This window comes from Felis catus, chromosome A2, assembly GCF_018350175.1.
Source record: "Felis catus isolate Fca126 chromosome A2, F.catus_Fca126_mat1.0, whole genome shotgun sequence".
Taxonomy (NCBI): Eukaryota; Metazoa; Chordata; class Mammalia; order Carnivora; family Felidae; genus Felis; species Felis catus.
Genome location: NC_058369.1, coordinates 24,107,054 through 24,129,472, shown reverse-complemented (window position 1 = coordinate 24,129,472; position 22,419 = coordinate 24,107,054). Strand labels below are relative to the sequence as shown.

Here is a 22,419-nt window from a genome sequence, read left to right as displayed (position 1 = left end):
CAATACCCTCCAGTTCCATCCACGTAGTTGCAAATGGCAAGATTTCATTCTTTTTTGTTTGCTGAGTAATATTCCATTGTATATGTAAACCACATTTTCTTTATCCATTTATCCAAAAATGGATGTTTGGGCTCTTTCCATACTTTGGCTATTGTTGATAGTGCTGCTATAAACATCGGGGTGCATGTGTACCTCCGAAATAGCACCAAAGGTTACTATCTTGCTTGTATGATGTGGGTTGGCTTTGGGCTTCATTGTGGTTACTCAGGGACTCAGGCTGAAGGAGGCGTCATCTGAAACATGCTTCTATAGTCACAGAGAAAAGGGAAAATTGGGGTTGAGTACTAGCACTTAAATTTTTCCACCTGGAAATGACATTATTTTATTGGCCAAAGACCCACCCCAGTTAAAAGGGAGAGGGGAACATCCCCAAAGGCAAGGGAATTAAAAGCAAAAATGAACTGTTGGGACCTCATGAAGATAAAAAGCTTCTGCACAGCAAAGGAAACAATCAACAAAACTAAAAGGCAACCAACGGAATGGGAAAAGATATTTGCAAATGACATGTCGGACAAAGGGCTAGTATCCAAAATCTATAAAGAGCTCACCAAACTCCACACCCGAAAAACAAATAATCCAGTGAAGAAATGGGCAGAAAACATGAGTAGACACTTCTCTAAAGAAGACATCTGGATGGCCAACAGGCACATGAAAAGATGCTGAACGTTGCTTCTCATCAGGGAAATACAAATCAAAACCACACTCAGATATCACCTCACGCCAGTCAGAGTGGCCAAAATGAACAAATCAGGAGACTATAGATGCTGGAGAGGATGCAGAGAAACAGGAACCCTCTTGCACTGTTGGTGGGAATGCAAACTGGTGCAGCCACTCTGGAAAACAGTGTGGAGGTTCCTCAAAAAATTAAAAATAGACCTACCCTATGACCCAGCAGTAGCACTGCTAGGAATTTACCCAAGGGATACAGGAGTGCTGATGCATAGGGGCACTTGTACCCCAATGTTTATAGCAGCGCTTTCAACAATAGTCAAATTGTGGAAAAAGCCTAAATGTCCATCAACTGATGAATGGATAAAGAAATTGTGGTTTATATACACAATGGAGTACTACGTGGCAATGAGAAAGAATGAAATATGGCCCTTTGTAGCAACGTGGATGGAACTGGAGAGTGTTATGCTAAGTGAAATAAGCCATACAGAGAAAGACAGATACCATATGTTTTCACTCTTATGTGGATCCTGAGAAACTTAACAGAAAGCCATGGGGGAGGAGAAGGGGGAAAAAAAAAGAGGTTAGAGTGGGAGAGAGCCAAAGCATAAGAGACTCTTAAAAAACTGAGAACAAACTGAGGGTTGATGGGGGGTGGGAGGGAGGGGAGGGTGGGTGATGGGTATTGAGGAGGGCATCTTTTGGGATGAGCACTGGGTGTTGTATGGAAACCAATTTGACACTAAATTTCATATATTAAAAAAAATTAAAATAAATTTTAAAAAAAAATGGAGAGGGGAGTGTGGCCCTACCATGTGCCCCAAAGAAGGAGAACTAGAATATGTCAGCCACAACAGGGAAAATATTTCTTTTTTTTAAAGCTCCCGCTGTGGTAGCAAGGGAAATAGTTTGCAGAACTCCAGGCATTTAGCAGAGGAGGTATCATGGGCATCACCTAGGAAGCTGCAGCTCAAAGAATCAAGTGGTCATTTGTACAGAATCACAGGGAGAAACAGTGTCTGTGTGAAGACTAGAACTATGTACCTGACGCCAGTAGCCCCAATGGTCCTCAGTGTGCCATGCTCACTGGCCTGGGGTATGTGAATTTGGAGGAGTGGGAAACCTTGGCCTGGGAAACTGTTGGAGACTCTGGTGCAAGCTGTTGAGAATAGGAGTCTCACCTCACACTAGGAGTTATTTATTGATGCTGGAAGCCAATGGCATCTCCATCAGTAAAAACGCTGGACTGCATCTCTTAGGTGCCCATGTTTCTCTATGTGGTTATTGCTGAAATGGCCAGGGAAGTCTGCAAGTCATTACTTTAAGGTGTAATTGTTACAATTGGGTTAATATAAAATTAGTTGGGGCTGGCCCCAAATAGTACGGTAGCAGATGAACTAAGAACTGGGAAACCCAGTTGAGTAGCTCTGTGTCTATGGATTGCAGACAGGTCAGCTTCAACTTCATGAGAGAGAGATTTAGCAAGTGAGAATCCTGGATACTCTCCCTGTTCTCTGAGATCAATAGTGCATTTGAATAGAGAGCGATTTATGAAAGGAAACAGGGACATGAAGACACAGGCCATCCCATAGAGGGTTAGACAGACTGAATATTTGTTGGTACTTGGAATGACCATAATTCTGATATTTTTTTACACTGCTATCAAAAATGGGGGCAGAGGGAAAGGAGGAAAAAAACCTGCTTCAGTCTCACCAAGCACTTCTTGATAGAAGGGCTGCTAGTCATATTTATAATATTCTATAAATTTATATGAGAAACAAATTATGATTGCTTTTTAAATTTTGTATGTTTCTAAAGTTAAATAATAATACTATTTATTCTACAATTAAGCAGGTGTAGTTCTGGGACTTTCATGGTTAATCCTCATATTCCTTGCTTTTTAAACTCTTTTTGGTTTTGGCTTTGATTTACATTCTATGGTTATCAAATTCCTCTTTTTATCAGGGAAAATGGAGGGTTTTCTGAATCTTAAAAGCATGTGATTTACCTTGGATGTGAACTATAATGCTTATTCTGAGTAAATTCCATGTAAAACTGAAGAAATTGTGTAGAAAGTCTTTATGAATTGGAACTTAACATGTCATTGACACATTTTGAAGGGCTTTCTGTTGACTTTAGTGATGGATGATCCCATTCTGCCAAGTTCAGCTGGAAGGAGGGTGGCTTAGAAACCCAAACATCAACTCTGGAATCTAGAAACTTCCTGGAACCATGGTTTTAAATCAGCAGGGTGGATGCGGCATGCATCTGTGCAAGGGATGGCATTTCACTGGCTTGCTCCACGGAAGTCTCTGGTGCAGAACCATAAACACCAGCCCTTTTTGTTGTGTGTTGGCTTTTAAAAGCCCCCAATGGTTTGGGGAGGATAAAGCCTTGCCTTGGGGCTCCCTGGTCCAATTTTTTGGGACCTGGCTAAAAATCCTGGATATTTGATAGTCTGGCTTATTTCTATGGTGTATTAGCACCCTATAAAAGTTACATGTCATTTATTTCAAGTTTAGAACCCTCTCAAACTTCAGGGGCAAATCAAACTTGAACCTTTTGTGGCTGGAATTCTGTTTACCTTTGGCCAAACCTTGCTTCCTGAAAGTGAGGCAGGGATGTGAGGTGAGAGGGGACTCCTGAGGCCCCTTGGACATCAAATCGCTTTTGCCAAACAAGGTTTTGATAGGTTAAAACATGAATGAATCTGAAACACGTAGATTAACTTCCTGTCAGAATACTCTGGGGCCTACACACAAAAGTATATTGTGCTGGGCAAATGCATTTTGAGTGTTGCCTTCCGCCAACTGTGAGGCAGTATCTGAGACTTTTGCCAAACACAGGTTGAAAATGGGTCAAGCCAGTTACCTTCTACTTCTAATAAATATATTAAATAGTTTCTATAAAGGTTATTGGACAATTCAATTGAAAGAGGACCTTGGAGAAATTTGCATATTTCTTGTGTTTGAAACATTTATTTTCAACCAGTGACAAAGAAAGAATGGGCTCTAAGTTACAGTACCTGTTCAAGAATGGCTATGATTCCTTTGTGTGTGTGTTGTCAGAATACAGACTTGCAAAGAAGGCCTTGTGCTTCAATGAAGGAGAAATAATGCACCATGTTCCCTGTACCTTTCAGATAGAGGAACTGATGAATGCATTGGAGAAGACCAGACAGGAACTAGATGCCACCAAGGCACGCCTAGCCTCCACACAGCAGTCCCTGGCTGAAAAAGAAGCCCATTTGGCTAACCTCCGAATAGAAAGGAGAAAACAACTGGAGGAGATCCTGGAGATGAAGTGAGTACCCATTTTTGTTTTCCTACATTCTCTTTCCTAACTTTTCTTTCGGGATGGGGAAGGGAAGGCTAGAGAAGACGAGGAGAGAGCTTGAAGAAAGAATAATTTAGCCAACACTTGACTATTCATTTCTGTAACCATGCTTCTTATTCTTTCAATATAGCTTCCATGTCCCAATTTGCACATTCTTCATATTTGTTATTCAAAAAAAGTCCAGCATTAAATTTTGTGTGTCTGTGTTTTGTGGACTGCGCTGTTATTCTTAGATTTGTCTCAAAGGTTTGAGCTGGCTAAGAGACAGAGGCCTCGTTAAGCACAATAGTAATTTGAGTGCTGCTCAAAGTTAATTGGAAACCTTTCTGAGGAGGTATTTCCTAATTGTGACTATAACTTTGCTAATTATATTCTTTTCACATGTGTACAATGCATAGCTTGTGTTGGCTTTCATAGAGTCTCAAGGTTGGCACCTCTTTGTTTAGAAAGCAAGGACTCTGATTTGCTGGGCTGATAAAAACACACTTGGAAATCCCCCTGCTACTTCCTCCTCCTCACCCGAGGGTAGGGTAGGTAAGGGGTAGGGGGAGACTGGAACCAATCTTTCTTTGATTTAATCAATAAAGTGTGGCCTCCTGCTGGGCAGTGATCCTTCCTGTGGGCCTATGACACACCTATCTCTACCTAGCTCTTATTTCATTCTTACAATGAAATAATATCACCATGGAAGAACAGAGGAAAGAAAATTACTCAAAGGTTTTAGAAATAATCACTTGCTCTGGATCTGTTCCTAAAGAAGTAGGCAAGAAGCAGCATCTCTCTATAGGTTAAGAAGAAATGATCACTAAGATATAATTTAAATTTAACTTCCTTCCACAGTAAGGGAAACATACATAATTATGGCATCTTAAGCCTGTAACATAGACTTTGAAATTGGTGGCTAGGTATAGAAGCATGACCTTATCCTGACCCCACAAGTCTTACACATGGTTAACATTAAACACAGAAAGCTTAGATCATGGAAAATATGGAATGAAATATTTTGAAGGATTTAACAATGAGGACAAAACTTTTATTCCTTGTCAACTACCTCAGTTTCTCCAAGACCAAAGAATAAGTAGTTTTTTTCCTGTATAAACTCGCCTTTTTCTAATAAAGTAATATGTAATAAAAATAGATATTATTATCCTCAGTTTAGAAGTAAGGGAACTGATATTTAGCGAGATTTCAAGTAATTTGCTTAAGGCCATCTGGCCAAGATTAAAACCAAAATCTTCTACCTCAGGTTCCCTTTCTACTATCTTATTTTCTCATGGAGCTTATGTGAATTCCACCAAGCCTGGAACTTTCATCAGTTTGAGTCACTGTGGTTATCATACTGCCTAGAACAGTTCCTAGCATATGGTAAATGCTCAGTAATTGTTTATTGAATGAGTGAATAGATTAAAGGTGAAAAGTGGATTTTACATAGCTAAGAAGAAAAGTATTTTAAACATCTGTGACATTACTGGCTTGATCAATAATTTATTAACAATAACAGTACATTGATACCATCAGCCTTTATTCTTTTCCATTCACCAGTCCCACTTTCTGCCTCCTTGTATGTTGTGATGTATAAAGTTCAGCCTAGATTCTCTCATTGTTCTCCAGCTATTCTCAGATTAACTCTGTATCTCCTGGAGTGATTTATTATGCCTTTTGAAGGAGACTTCCATTACTTCCTGTTTATAAAAAGGACTTATACTTTCAACGTTTCCAGAGAACAAATAATGGTGAAGCATCTTGGTTTGGCAATCATCAGACCTAGGTTGGAATCCTGTAGCTTCCACTTGGCGGCTGTATGGTTTAGGGGAAATGACCTTAACATTGCTGACCCTTCTGTTTCCTCCCATAATGACTTTCATGGAGTGGTTGAGAGGAGAGGCACTCAGGAGGGCTTGGCACATGGAAAATGATACATGTGTATAAATGACGCTATCAGCCAATGAAAATATGTCATTTGTTTAGTATACTTTGTGAAGAGTATCATTTATCTAAAATTTGGATTTATTTTTCTTAAACATATAAACCTTTTCCATGTGTATGTTTTCCCACTTAATTTCATGATTTCAGATAGCACCTAACTAAGACCTCTTTTGGTGAATTGCCACATTATTGCTCAAGTGCTTAATCTTCTGCCACTGCAAAATAAATACAGAATTCCTCTGTTAATTCCTTTGGTAAAAGTAACAAAGCCCTGCTTCATTAAGTCCAATATGGACCCTATTCACTATTTAACTGGCCCAGAAGCCCCACTTATGGGCTCTGTCCCGGGACTGTGGGGACACAGGTACAGGGTAGTTATATTGACCAACAACCCCAACTAGATTCATAAGCCTCCTGGGCTATTCAAGGCAACCAACTGGTTTGACCAGTCTTGACTTTTTAAGCTGAGGTGACATGTTGGTTACTTGACATTAACTGAGTCAATGTAAGTTAGTGGAAACAAAAAGTTGGGTATATCCCTATCAATACTTACTGTCACTCTGTGTCAAGCATTGTTGGTTTTCTTTCAACTGACAGGCATCATGTAAACAACTTTAGGTGAAGTATAACCATTTCCAAACCCTGGTTGGGAAGAGAGAGGCTATGTGGTGTTAGAGGACAGAGAGGTAACGCTGTGAGTCAAGAGAAAGGAGATGAGCTCTATTAGCTCATCCATAACATTGCAAGATCACTCTCTGGTTACCTCAGTTTTGTCTTCAGTAACATAGAGGTGATAATAACTGCTTTGCCTACTCTATAGAATTGTTGTGCAGACAGGATTTTTTTAAAAAAAGTACTGAAAGGAATATAAACCAGCGTATGTGAAAGTGCTTTGAAACATAAAAGGGGCTTTTGAAATGAAAGGTGGTGTCTGTTAAATTCGTTGTAAAATCAAATGGCACAGAGTTTTAAAATTGGAAAGCAGCTGGGTCCAACCTCCCAGTGTGCATAAACCAGACTCCTGTCCACATAATCACTAATAGGGCATTCACCAGTCCCTGGTGAACACCATTTTCATTGGAAGCCATGAGCACATGTAGGTACCTCACTGGTTCTTATATGGAACTGAAATGGCTTTCCATGGAATCTTCCCACTTGGTTTGGTTTTTGTTCAGAGCTACACAGAATTCACCTAAGCCCCATACATAGCAGAGACAGCATTTTAGATATTTCTTCTGGTAGTAGGATTCATTTTAGAAAAGAAAAATAAAGAAATATGAAGACAAAATAAAAAACAAAATCACCCATGATCCTACCATGCGGAGACAGACGCTGTGGCATTTGGTGTATCTTTACTTTTTAGCAGAATTCAGTTGTAATCTCATATTTTGTAAATCCTGCTTCTTTTGCTTACTGAGTGGTGAACAGCCTCTGTGTCACATAGAATTGTATTATTTTTAATTACTTAATATATTGTCACATAGGTTCACTTCTTTATTGGACATTTACCTTGGTTCCAATGTTTTGTCAATATAAAGAACGTTTTGTTTTGTTTTGTTTTTAATTTTTTTAATGTTTATTCATTTTTGAGAGACAGAGTGCAAGTGGGGGAGGGTCAGAAAGACAGGGAGACACAGAGTCTGAAGCAGGCTCCAGGCTCTCAGCTGTCAGCACAGAGCCCGATGTGGGGCTTGAACTCATGAGCTGCGAGATCATGACCTGAACCAAAGTCTGATACTCAACCAACTGAGCCACCCAGGAACCCCATAAAGAATGTTTTGATAAGTATTCTGCTCTTTTGTTTTGTTAACCTATTTTTAAGTAATTGTAGATTCGTATGCTGTTATAAGAAATCATTTTCCTCAGTGGTAACATCTTGCATAATTATAGCACAACATCACACCAGGAAATACAATTTACCAACTTTATTAAGATTTCTCTGGTTTTACATGCACTCGTGTGTGTGTGTATCTAGTTATATGCAATTTCAACATGGATATAAATTTGTGTAGTCACTGTCACAGTCAAGATACAGAACTGTTCTATCATTGCAAAGATCCCTACCTTTTGATAGCTACACCCAGCTGTTTCATTTTTAAACAGGGTTTTGTTTTGTGTTATATAATTTTGGGACATGTGCCATACTGGTCTACATTTTTTCCCTCCCATTCTTCTTGGGCAGGGCAGGAGATTATCTTCCTAGTTTAAATTCAGACCAAAATTTAGAATGAGAAAACATTGCTTGATTCCTCTAATTTGAAGATTCTCATCAGTTGGCTTTATTTTATTTATAGTGGAATTTCTTTTTCATATTGGATATCTAGAACCTGTCATGTGGTAGGCATTTCATCAACTTTTGAGGATGAAAGGATGAATTAGCTCAAAAATTCATAAATATTCATTGAGCACCTACTATGTGGCAGGTACTATTCTAGGTGAACAAACAGAAAAATGTTTTACCTGATGAAGCTTACATTTTAGTGAAATGAATGAAGGAGATGAACAAACTCATAAATAAGCAAATAAATGAATAAATACATGAATAAAGTAGTTTCTTCTGTAAGAAATTTGGGATATCCTTAGAAAGCTATTTCCACGGGGCGCCTGGGTGGCGCAGTCAGTTAAGCGTCTGACTTCAGCCAGGTCACGATCTCGCGGTCCGTGAGTTCCAGCCCCGCATCAGGCTCTGGGTTGATGGCTCGGAGCCTGGAGCCTGTTTCCGATTCTGTGTCTCCCTCTCTCTCTGCCCCTCCCCCGTTCATGCTCTGTCTCTCTCTGTCCCAAAAATAAATAAATAAATAAAAAGGGAAAAAAAAAACCGTTGGAAAAAAAAAGAAAAAAAAAAAAAGAAAAAAAAAAAAGAAAGCTATTTCCAAAGGTAAGGACCCTCATAGCTCTTTGGGGTAAAGATGGACATAGAAAATGCAGTGTACCTTCCTGTAGCCTGAGAACCCTTTTAGGAACCAAGGTCAGAGGAGAGCCTTTGACTGTATTTCATGTACGATTCTTTCCCCCCACCTCCAACACTTCCCCATTTAGTTTGCTTTTTATTGGTTACTATTCTAACTGCCAGTCATTATTCCCATACTGGAAGGAACTAACAGTCCCCAACACTGTATCTTAATAGAAGAACACAATATTCCCTTTCCCTTGTGTGTAAGATTATTCTTTTACTTAAAAAATATCTAAAACCTCTTGCTAAAACATTTCCTAATGTTTCATCTTTGTTCAGTTTACTCCTATGTAAAAGGGATTTTATTAAAATAATATTAAGAACATCATTCTATATGTTTGGTTTTATTAATGCTGGTTAATAAGCTTACATTTCAGTAACCAAAGCTCAATTATTTAATTTGTGACAGGTGAATTTGATATCTGTAGCTAAAAGGAATTGAAGGCCATGAGATACGTACATAAAATCTATCTGTGTGTGCTTGCTCAGGCTATTCCAACTAGCATTGTAATTTAATAGGTAGACAGGCAGGCTGACTGATATGTTGCATTTAATGTTAAATACTGAATGAATAAGGGTTTTGAGAGCTGGTTAATAGTTGCATGATTTGAAGTGTGTATTTTAGACTTCCTGTGGTGATTTCTGGTGCTTATGTCATGAAAAGATTTTAGGGAAACTTCTACATTTTAAACTCATCTGATGATATTGTAAGATCCATCTTAATTTACTGGGTATTGTTGCATTTTAGATATCTTCTCTAGATAGCCCCGAAAGCCTTTGTATACATTGAGCTATTTTAGGAAATTTACTGTGAGGTAAGGCAGCAGCTTATTCCAAGGCATTATCCTGTTGGCCTCTTTGATCTGGGATCCCTTTTGAGAGAGCCACTCATTAGGTAAGTACCCTTCAAAGGAGAGGCAGGGTGCAGAAAATGATAAAAATCAATTTATTCTTTACTTCATGTCAGCATGAGAAAAGACAAATCACATTTCTTTAGGGAGGAATCCTAAGTGCCTGGCAATTTGGACAGGATAAATGAAGCCTGGGAGAGGAGTTTTGAAGGCATCCGTTACTTAAAATTGATAAACTCAGTTACAATATCTTACGGAGATGTTAGTGGGATTGAATGAAATTATACATTTATGAGAAAGTGATTTTTAAGCAGTAAAGGTCATATATGTATGTGTGTATGTATATATGTATGTGTGTGTATAATGTTATGTTGCATATTAATATGTTAGTTAAACACATAGTTTGTATACATTGATCCTATCTTCAGATTCCAGTTAGCCTTATGCTGTCAACAATGTTTTTTTTTGTTTTGGCTACAATGCCATCTTTTCTCTATCCAGTAGTTTGTTTAGAAAAACTTTGACATGTCCCCTTTAAAAAATATTAAATACTATGGTAACATGTTGTAGAATGTCCCAGTTTGTCTGGTTGTTTGTATTTACCACCTGCTCAGTTTGAAAAGTAAATTGAGCCAGGCAGAACACCAATGAAGCTTGTCATAGCTTTCTAGGTTACCTGCAATGATTGAGGACAGGTGGTAGACACAGAGGGGAAATAAATGTCATGATTGTCATCCATGGAAATGTCATCCAACATTGATTGTGCTTTGAGCTGCAGGCAGTCACATAAATGCATAATGGCTTATCACTCATGATTTCTGTTTCTCTTGTAACCCTGAAGTTGGTGGCTTAGAGTCTTTAGTGGAAGAGAAAAGACCTGCTGTACACAAAGCTTATAGAGGGTAGTAAAACTTAACTACAAAGACAATAACTTTAGAATAGTAGAATGGTCTAATTAACTTTAAATGCAAGGAACAGAAAATCTCACATTCCAGAAGCTCATACAAGTAGCTGTGTAGTCTCTGGGGACCTCCACTCCTTCCATCTTGATGCTTTGCCATTCTCAGCGTATGGCTTCCACCCGGATGCAAGATTTTTATCCCAGCTCCAACCATCCCATCCACATTCCAGTTAGCAGAAAGGAGAAACGAACCCCCCTACCCTTTAAGGCGCACATACTATCCATTGACACCTCAGTCATTACCAGTTTATTCAGTAAGCATCTACTATGTACAAGGACTCTCCTGTGCCTTAGGCAGCGATCTAAGCACTGTTCTAAGTGAACAGAGGACACAAATCCCTCCAATGTGTACATTCTAAGTAGGTGCAAGAACTAGTGCAGAGGCAGCAGTCAGGTGGCCAGCGCTGAAATCACATGGTCACACTTGGCTACAAGGCAAGCCAGAAAATGAAGCCTTCAGCTGGGTGGTTCTATGTCCAGTTAACATTCAGGGAAGCTAGTACCAATGGAGGAAGGAAATAAATTGGCAGCAATTAGCAGTCTTTGCCAAAATAAAGTATGAAAAAAATATGTCAATTTGTATGTTATCTCACTAAGCATATACAAACAGTGTTGCAATTACACCTTTAGAAATTGTCTAACAGAGGGGCGCCTGGGTGGCTCAGTCGGTCAAGTGTCTGACTTCAGCTCAGGTCATGATCTCACAGTCTGTGGTTTCGAGCCCTGCATCGGGCTCTGTGCTGACAGCTTGGAGCCTGGAGCTTGCTTCAGATTCTGTGTCTCCCTCTCTCTCTGCCCCCTCCCCTGCTCATGCTCTGTCTCTCTCTGTCTCAAAAATAAAAAATAAAAAAAACAAAAACAACCCCAAAAAACATTAAAAGAAATTGTCTAGCAGACATTTAGTCATATGGATGCATGTCTAGTATTATATGAGTTTATTTCTGGGTACCAATGGTGGTCAACTATGGGGGAGACATATGAGTAACCAGTTCAGGAATACCTGACAAATCTTGTCATAGCTGGGACAGTTGATGAGTGAAGGGTGTTAGGTCTAGAGAAGGCCAAGAAGCAGATGCTTCCTTCAGCTATTAAAGAGGTGACATATAATAAAAGAAGTAGGCTTGATTTATGTTGCCTCGGAAGATTGTGCTGGAGCTGGGGTGTAGAATTTAAGAGGTGGAAGACCTTCCTTCAGTGCTTTGTAGAACTTTGCAGTGGTAGGAACTCTGCAGCCTTTTGAGGTAGCTTCCAAGGTATGTCTGAAATTCCTGTGGGAGCAAAAAATACCTGTTCTGGGTGTTATGAAAGGAATTTCCATCTCCAGGGAGGGGGCAGCAGGGTGATCACAGCCCTTCCAATGGGAATTCTATCCATAACTTCATTAAAGAAATGACCTGAAACATGGGTAATATTTAGGAGATGCCAAAAACTTCTTTGTTCTTCCCTTGAGGAGCTTTGTTTAAATGTAGAAACTTGCCAAAAGCCAAAAAATGACTGCTTGGTTTAGGACACAGCCTTCTCTAATAGGGCCACAATAGAATTTTTCTAGATTTTTGTACGCTGTGTGATTTTTCGTAATACACTTTAATAATTTTTTATTTAATGTTTATTTGTTTTGAGAGAGAGAGAGAGATAGAGTGTGAGCAGGGGAGAGGCAGAGAGAGGGGAAGACACAGAATCCGAAGCAGGCTCCAGGCTCTGACCTGTCAGCACAGAGCCCAATCCCAGGCTAGAACTCATGAGCTGTGAGATCATGACCTGAGCCGAAGTCGGGTGCTCAACCGACTGAGCCACCCAGGTGTCCCTTTCATAATACTCTTTAGATGTAAAATGTACTAGCCACACCAAAGCATGTTTCACAAAGCATTATAGGGAAAGAATCCCTGGTTACATTGCATGTCAGGTAGAATCAAGAGCCCTTCACGCTCCCTGCCTTGAGGAATGTACTATCTCTGATTCACATGCCTTCAGAGAATTAAACTGTCCCAGGCATATATATTATTCAGTGCAGTCAAGTCTTTGGGTGATGAAATTACTATTACTAGTGAACTTTTCTTAAGTGTTTATTACATGTCAGGCAGGGCCACATTTCTGCGACCTCCTGTGAGCTGGGGAGCATTATTATCCCTATGTAGATGCAGAAACTGAGGCCCAGATGCCTGCAACTCAAAGGTAAGTCTGTTTAATAGTATAGTCCGTGATCGTAACCATTGAGCACACTGTCTCTGAATGAAGAACTCAGATGTCATTGTGAGAATTTTAAGTGTGGGAATGGCAGGACTAGTTTTGATTAAATAGTAGAAGGCAGTGGGCAGATAGGTGCTTCTTCCAACTTGCCTCTCTAGGGAGTAGGACAGCAGGTTAGGGTGATGCTGGGAGGGAGGGGGCAAGGAGAGAGCTACTTAGAAGAGGACTTTGAAGTCAGTTTCCTTATCTTAAAACAAAATAAGGGACATACTGTCTTCTCTCCAAAAATATACACTGTACGTATAGTTTTAATAGTGCAAAATGTCAGTCAAAAGGGCCCTTGGCCTGGTGGTTTTTAATGGAAATACAAACATTTTCTGAGCTAAAGCAGTATAATCTTTCAGCTTAAATAATCATAATGAGCAGTTAAATAATCTAAATGCTTGTGAATTGTGGAGCTTAAATAATTCCAGCCACTATACTTCATGTTGTCTCCAACCTCACAGGAGCTCCATGGGGGCTTGGGAAGGTCAACCATTAAGATGGGGAAAGAGAAATGTACAGGCCTTCCAACCTCATAAAGCACGGCAAGTCAAAGGGGACAGTTGTGGTCCTTCTCCCAATCCAAGAGCAACATCCTGTTGGAGGAATTTTTTTAAGTGATCTAATGCTTCATCTAATGCTGTCAGTTGGGGGGATGGGGAATGCTGCCAGGGTTAGCCTCAGGAGGCAATGGGTGGGGCAGCTGCATCACACAAAGAGAAACCAGGGGCCAGACAGTACACCCAAGGTCATACTCAAGTCCTGAAACAAGAATTCTCTGGTCCAGTGAGCAGGGCTCTTGGGACTTGAGTTCACAGCCTGAATCTGCCACTTATAGCTGAGTGAGCTGAGGCAGCCTGACCCAGTCTCTCCAACTGTGAACAGGGTTTTGGACTCAGATGAACACATTAATAGTATGTGATTCTTTAAACAGTGGGTTTCATTATGGGGTTGATGTTGCTCTCTTTGTTTGGCAAAGTCTGGAGACATTTTTGGTTGTCACAACTAGAGGGAGTTGTTCCTGGCATCTAGTGAGTAGAGACCAGGGATGCTCTAAACATCCTAGAGTGCACAGGACAGCCTCTCCAACGTTAAAGAATGATCCAACTCCAAACTCCAGTAGTGGACATTAAGAAACCCATAACTAGCCTCCCTCTTTAAAAACTGGTGTTTAAGTTTGGGAAGAGAGAAAAGCTTTGTAGGGTCTCTCTATGATTTAATTTGACTTATTTTCAAAGGGGACTCACGTAGGATATGTTTTCCCCATTCAGGATCATGATCTTGGCCCAAAAGGTTTGGTGGACTGGGGGTTTCCCATTTTGTGTAAATGACTTTGACTTGCTTTCTTGGGACTAGAGACAAGTTCACCGTGGAGGAATGGAGTGGAATTGGCATAGGTCTCAGATCTGAATTCCCAGGAGACTGTGGTCCCTATAAAATATAAATCCTCACTAAGATACAAAAGACCTGATCCGTCCATGTCTACTGGTCAACAGACCATGTGATCCTCTCTAGCTCTGTTATTTCATCATCCTTTAATCTGTGGGTCTTTCTGGTCCTCAGTTTGCCCGACTATAATTAAGGGTATGACTTATTTCACTTAGCATAAGACCCTCCAGTTCCATCCACGTTGCTACAAAAGGCCATATTTCATTCTTTCTCATTGTCACGTAGTATTCCATTGTGTATGGAAACCAATTTGACAATAAATTTCATATTAAAAAAAAGATTTTGATACATTCAAATTTTAATTTTGATACAGCCCAATTTATTAAAATATTAATAATAAAAAAATAAAAAATAAATTAAGGGTATGAATTTGGATAGTTCTCAATGGAATAGTCCTCTAGCCAGCTCTATAAATTGATGCCTCTCTCTCTCCACCTTTGTTTCTCCCTTCCATTTTTTCCTTCTTTCACTACATCCCTCTGGGTACCTAGGTCTTTCCTAGGAACCACTTCTTTCAATGTTTGTTTAAAGAAAAAGGATAGAAGAAAAATGAGGACACTGCTAAGGTATAAGAACATATACCAGAGCAGAGGCTGGAGGCATCAATGGAAAACAGACTGTTGCCCAGATGCCAGCCTCCTGCCAGAATTTCAAAGGGCAGGACTTGGGACAAATCCCAACTTAGAAGGTTTTCTGCCTTCCTGGACTATCTTCTTTGCATAGGTAAAATATACTCCAGATATGATCGGGAGAAGCCTCAACCCTGAAGATATAGAGGGTGAACAGGTAAATATCAAGATACTTATCCTCACTGGAAGAGGATATCACAGAGGCTCCAACTCAGTGAATATGTATAGGGCTATAGGGCAAGGCATATTCTCAGTGAATATGTATAGGGCTATAGGGCAAGGTTTTGAATGTTCTAGAGCCCTGGAAAACATTTAATAAAAGTTTGTTGAAGGAATGAATGCATGCTGATGAAAGTTATACTTTGCCTCCTGCTCACTGCCTCTTCCTCCTTTCCCTTTTTTCCTTGGCTACTCCTGCCTTTTCTTCCACTCAGCCTCCTCTTTCTTTTCCTTTCTCTCTTCCTTCTTTCCTTTACTTCTTACCACCATCCTCTCTCTTCTTCTTCCTTTCCCCTCTCTTTCCTACCCCTGTTCTGGTGCCCTACAAAAAACTGGGGTTCAAAATATTTTCTGGATTTTCTCAGCATAATGTTTGTCTTGCTAGACTCTAATTTTGACTGTTGGGCAGGAGGCAGACCAAGCACCTGGGAAGGAGTGTGTGTGTGTGTGTGTGTGTGTGTGTGTGTGTGTGTGTGTGTATACATACATGCATGTACACATGTTTGAGGGAGAGAAGGGCCTGGCTCTGGCAATCTTGCCTGGATAATGAGATGTTGAGAGGAGACCACTCAGTTCACCAGCAGCAAAACAATTGAGAACTATAGCCTGAAGCCAAGCCGCCAATCAAGTATGGCCAAGGTCTTTTGTTTTCTAGTCACGGAATTTGGGAACCAACGGATTGTGAAAATTGAAATGCAGTGTTTGACTTGATCTTTGGGTTAAGCCAATATCCCTGGGATCTTAATTCGAACCTGCAGGAGTCTGTGGCCAAGTTTGAGAATCTGTTATTACTCATACCCTACACTTTGCTTACTTGAAGAGATTTGCAGAGTGCATGCAGCTAGTGCCAGCATGCAGTTATGATAAAAGTTAAATTGCTGTCTTTCTGTTCTGTTTTGAAATTGGTGTTTGTGTGTTCACTTCATCAGTCCTGAGCTTGGAGCTTCTTTCTCCTCCTGGCTCTTTCTCTGGAAGTTTTCTTGGAAAACTTTCCTTTCGATACATTTCTAAGACTTCACCAGCTAAGGCTTTATTCTAAGGCAACATGGGATTGGGTAGGCCCAGTGGTTACTCTCTGCTCTTTCCTACACCCTGCCGTTCTTTGTTTTTCTTTTTTAAGTTTTTTTTTTTAAACATTTATTTCTTCTTGAGACACAGAGAGAGAGAGTGCAAAGTGGGGGAGAGGCAGAGAGAGAAGGAGACAGAATCCAAAGCAGGCTCCAGGTTCTGAGCTGTCAGCACGCAGAGCCCCACGTGGGACTCGAACCCACAAACTGTGAGATCACGACCTCAGCCGAAGTCGGATGCTTAACTGACTGAGCCACCCCGGTGCTACCCTCTCCCTTCCCCTGCCCTCACCAGTGCCATTCTTGGGAGGGGAGGCTGTGCCCTGGGAAGCTGCCCTCCGTGGGGTGTATATCCAGGGCTCCTTTGCTGGCTGACTCCTGGTTGGGTTCAAGACCAACAGGAAGCACTGTAGGAAATGGAAGGGTAGGAGGAGAAAAAAGCTAGAGAGTTGCCTCCCATTCCCGTGCTGCTTTGTGGCCATGCCTCTGGAGGTAGCAACTTCTCTCCATGACTATGGCTCCCTCTCAGCAGTGCCCTATCCATGCCTCCTGCTGGCACTGGGATTAACTCTTGTTTCCTTTTGCTCCTCAGCCCAAGGTACTGAAATGGCTGCTCACTATTGCTTTTCTGGGTGCCTCTCCATATCTCGTTTGTTTTATTCACCCTGTCCATGTCTCCTCCATCATCCTTTCATTGAAGTCTTCTCATTGGACCCATCTGTGGTGAATTCTATCTCCAGCCAGACCCAGACTGGTACAGTAGGGAAGCCCACGGTGCCATGTTCACATGTGCAAGATTTGTTAGGATGATTTGAGAAAGCGCTGTTAGAAAATGTTTACATTTCCCATATTAAGTAATTTTGGAAAAAGAAGCAGATTGCTTGATGCTTAAGTCAAAACACTGAAACAAAACTGCCATTCTGTGGTTTTTCTAAAAACACTTGGCTTCCAAATGACCCTTCAACATGAATGACTGCTGCTGCCCTGACCCCAGAAAGATGTGGGGCTGATGTTCCCAGAGTCAGCCTCAGCCTTAGGAGTAGTGAAAACAGTCTCCTGCTCCTGTCACACACAAGGGAAAACAATTCTTCCCCTGTTCTTCAGGCTTGGGGATGTTGGCTTGACTGAGGAAAAAGAGCTTCTGGAGATAGGAGGAAAGAGAGCATTCTAGGGCTTCCTGGCCAGAGTACAAGTCTGTACTCCAGGCCACAGGTAGCCACCTTTCAGCCTACCAAGCTCATAGCCTTTGGGGTTTCCATAAAGCTAAAGGCATCCAGCTTTGAGCAGCAACTGCTGCACAGGTAACACTCTAGCCTCAAGTATAAGCTAAACACTCCTTATTGACTCCGGAATTTGTTCAGTCATTGACTTATTCACTCATTTGTAAAACAGATCATTCAGGGAAGTCAGAGTTATTTATTGAGAGAATGAATGAATAATTTGATATCCAATCCCAGGATTAGAAATCTGAGTGCAGAATGATTGCTAGGATAAATGTGCACCAAAGGAAAGTTTTGTGGAGTAATGAGAGTATCCTGAAAGTAGAAGAGTCCCCTGATGATGTGTTTGTGAGCCATGATGTGCTGGGTGAGTGGGAGTTCATCAGGTGAAGAGGTGGGGCTGCTAAGTAGGGTCAGGTGAGGGAACACATTCCAAGAGGAAGGGACTGCCCCTGCAAAGGCCCTGTGACAGAAGGGACAACATGCCTTCCATTAGCTCATAGGAGGCCTGTGTAGCTGGAACACACAGACATAGTGGGGTAGCAGGATTGGTTAAGGCTGGAAGGGTGTCAGAGGCCAGACCACCCAGGACCTTGAGGTCCTTGGTCTGATTGTCAATATTTATCCTGTGGAAGAACAGGAATCCATTGAAGGGGAGCAGCATGATGGGATTAGGATTTGAAAATAATAAAAAAGCAATTACGGTGTACTTACCATGTGCCAGAAACTTTTAAAAAAGCTTTGTAAATGTCAACTTATTTCATCTTCACAATGACCCTCTAAGATTTTACATTTACCTTCCCCATTTTACATGTGAAGAAACAGAGATAGGGAGGGATTAAGTAACTAGACCAAGGTCACATAACAAAGGTGAGATTTGAACCTCTCAGGATTATCAGGTAGTCTGGGCACATGCTTGACCACCACACCATACTGGTCTCTGTGTTCCACCCTACTGCCTCTGGCTTTTGCACAGATAGATTTGGGTGTGGGCATACTAGTTAGGAAGCTGGTGCAGTCTTTCAGGGGAAGAGAGCTTGTCTTAGGATTTTGGCAGTGGAGCCACAGAAGAGAAGTAAAAGATTTCAACAGACCCACAGAATGCTGAATTTACATATTTAGGGTTAGATTGGCTCTGGGAGTAGTGGAGATGGGGGCCCCTGTCTTTCCCTTCTTCCAGCCAGCTGTGTTCTACTCCCCTGGCACTTTCATCCCTCCATGCACAGGGCCTGTGAGGGGGTTATCGTAGTAACTACTGCTTTAGCCCGAGGGTCCTCAACTGACATTGGAATGGATGATTCTTTCTTGTGGGGACTGCTCTCTTTAGTAATCCCTGGCCTTTGACTACTAGATGCCGGGAGCAATCCCCCCCTCCAGTTGTCAATTAAAAATGTCTCCAGATATTGCCAAAAGTTCCTTAGAAGGTAAAACCAGCCCTGATTGAGAAGACCTGGTCTAGACCTAGCCTGCATTACATTGATAATTTCTCACCTTGGACCAGGAGCTCTGCTCCTTCCTGGAATACCACGGACCTTGAGCTAATGTGGTAGTGGCACCAGTAGCATTGTAACACTGGTCCATGTCCAGCATGTAGGCCTTCTCTCACCTGGAAGCAGGTGGCCACAGACCAGGTAGATTCAGAAAGCTTAGAAAGGAGTCCTTTCCACATTCAATAATGTTATTCATCTAACAGTCTTTAGTGGGTAGACTAGAAACTTGGGTCACCATTCAGAGCCATTTTCTTTTCTTCAGGGACATAGGCTCTTAAGTGCTGTGGAACTGATTTTAACATGATCTCTCTGTAATCTCCTCTCATGTGTGGGTATTATTGCCTGCATCTCATGTTCTAGAGCAACTACTTTCTAACCTCCTCCAAAGATTTCCTATGCAGACTTTCATTTACTTAAAAAGTCTTTCAGGGAAGAATATAGTGAAGTCAGATAAGCTTCTCATTTGGAAAGGTGAATTTATCAAGTGCCTATATTCAGAGAAGAGAATTTTAAAGAATTTTGGTCAGGGGCACCTGGGTGGCTCAGTCGTTTAAGTGTTCAACTTTGGCTCAGGTCATCATCTCACAGTTTGTGAGTTCAAGCCCCGCATCTGGCTCTCTGGTGTCAGCACAGAGCCTGGAGCCTACTTTGGATTCTGTGTCTCCCTCTCTCTCTCTGCCCCTCTCCCACTTGTGCTCGCTTGTGCTCTCTCTCTCTCCCAAAAATAAATAAATAAACTTAAAAAAGTTTTAAAAACAATTTTGGTCAGTTGAAAATACCCGACTAAGTCATATTTTTTAGATAAGTTATCTTTTTTTTTTTTTTTTTTTTAATTTTTTTTCAACGTTTATTTATTTTTGGGACAGAGAGAGACAGAGCATGAACGGGGGAGGGGCAGAGAGAGAGGGAGACACAGAATCGGAAACAGGCTCCAGGCTCTGAGCCATCAGCCCAGAGCCTGACGCGGGGCTCGAACTCACAGACCGCGAGATCGTGACCTGGCTGAAGTCGGACGCTTAACCGACTGCGCCACCCAGGCGCCCCTTTTTTAGATAAGTTATCTTGAGAACCCTGCCTTTAATGTGGGATCCATGCAGATATTTGAACAAGCACTCAAATGAGATATGACTGTAAGTTTGGTATGATGAGTGATAGTCTCCCTTCTTTCAAAAGGAGGTGTCACCTCCATGGAACAGAGAGGAATACTCCTATGAGAATCATGTATTTCCAAATTGGTGGCCCAATTCACTTGGATAAAATACTATTAAATTTTTTAAGATCAATTATATACAAAAGTAAAATGAACCCCATATACCCTTTACCCAACTTCAGCAATTATTCACCTCGTTGACAGTCCTTTTTCCTTTCTATCTAGCAGTTCCACACACCTACCCATGGGTTATTTTGAAGCAAATCCTAGACATTATATCATTTATATGATATAAGTATTTCAGTAGAAACATTCTTTTTTTTTCAGATAAACATTTTGACACCAAATTACAAACACTTTAAGGTGGAGGAGAATTCTAATGGAGGCCTTTCCCCATAAAGTTGAAACTCCCTGGATCCAAATGTGAGAAGCTTAGATTTTAATTTGTTTTAATGTTGCTATAAAACAGCAAAATGGACCACTTAGTGGTATTATACAGGGAAATAGAAGGATTTACATCACTTGACACATTCCTTAATCAATTTTCATCTCTGTTCTCCCTGACTTTTGCTTAAGTCTTAGTGTTCCCAGGACTGACATGATGACATAGTGGATAGAGTATTTGTTATCTCTTAGCACATATTGACATTTCTACACATAACTGGAAGGGAAAGCCTTTTCTTGGTTGTGTCTCTTTTCAGCTTCTTTACTGAAAGGTAACTCTCCAGGATTTTGAGGAAATAAACAATAAATTTTAAAGTGTGAACATGAACTGGTGATTAGTCGCATCTATTACACCTAAGGGTTCTTGGGTCTTGATTAATAGCAGCTTTTCTACAGAGAATAAAATTAAAATTAAGCTTCTACAGAGAATAAAATTAAAATTAAGAAAATTAAAATTTTCTTTGTAATGAGATTAAACTCCTGAATCTCTGGCAAGACCTGAAGATAACCACTCAGCTTCTTGCACTGTTTTTGCTAATGATCATATCTGCTTGCTCCCAGAAACCCCTATATCATTGGGACAAAAATTTAATCTCTGCAGGGTTATTCTAGAGTATTTGTTTGTTAATTATAGTTGACCCTTGAATAATGTGGGTTTGAATTGCATGCATTTTTTTTATATAAATACAGTAAAGCACTATAAATGTATTTTCTCATGATTTTTTAAATAACCTTTTCTCTAGCTTATTTTATTGTGAGAATATAGCATATAATGCATAAAACAGGAAATATGTGTTAATTGACTGTTTATGTTGTCAGAAAGGCTTCCAGTCAACAGTGGGCTAATAGTAGCTAACTTTTTGGGGAGTCAGAAGTTATACATGGATTTTCAACTGTGCAGGTAGTTAGTGCCTTAGCCTCTGTGTTGTTCAAGCATCAACGGTTATACAACCATCATTTTTTGACCAATAACTAGGGACTTCCCACTGTGCTAGATGCTCATCTAGTCATGACTCAGACCTAGTCCCCCCAGCTTAGTCTTGATGTTTTGATTACTTGAATATCTATTACATATCCAATATTGGTGATTTGAGGGAGCAGTGAGATGGCTTCCATATCCAAATATCCTCTGTGTCCTTCTCTCCCTCAACTAGGTAACCATGTGACAACACTGGGTTGAGCCAGAGTTTTGTCTTGGGCTTGGCATTCAAATCTGGTGGCTCCAGAGGGGAATGACTCAAGAAGTCATAACATCTGGGCCAAGGTCTTGGCAGCATTCTAGTACTGGCCACAGTAGAAGGTAGGGAGAAAAGGTGTCCCAAAAGGGTGGGGAAATGTGAAAGCTAGGGTCCCACACGAGAACAGACTTTATGGCCATTACATTTTGGTTGGCTTGGAGCCAAGCAAGACCAAGTGGTGACAATTAAGTGTTGTTATGGAAACAAACTGTTTCATATCATCTAGCCTGTTATCTCATATGGTGGTGCTCCCTAACTCCTCTGTAGCCTCTCTGGGAAGGGGTCCTTTAGGCTCTTCCTGGGATCAATGGTGATGATGAATGCATTAGCACAAGGGCCGAGCATCTGGACTTTGCAGGGTCAGATGACTGGGTTTGAATCTTGGCCCTATATGTACGCTGCTTGCACTATGACCTTGACCAAATGTATAGTTGACATTGCCTTCCTTGTGATGTTTCTCTGATGATTAAATGAGTTAATACGTATAAAACAGTTATGCTACTTAGTAAGTCTTAATCTACATGAGTG

The 22,419-nt window shown here is 40.8% G+C and overlaps 1 protein-coding gene across 9 annotated transcripts in view; it reads left to right on the top strand.

Annotated features, from left to right (window-relative positions):
• ERC2 (ELKS/RAB6-interacting/CAST family member 2) overlaps nt 1-22,419 on the top strand; it is a 923,200-nt gene that overhangs the window by 557,071 nt on the left and 343,710 nt on the right. For all 9 annotated transcript variants that reach the window (XM_045051699.1, XM_045051677.1, XM_045051694.1 and 6 more), the window contains one exon: nt 3,872-4,032. In XM_045051699.1, the coding sequence (XP_044907634.1) occupies nt 3,872-4,032 (161 nt within the window). The remainder of the gene's footprint in view (nt 1-3,871; nt 4,033-22,419) is intronic.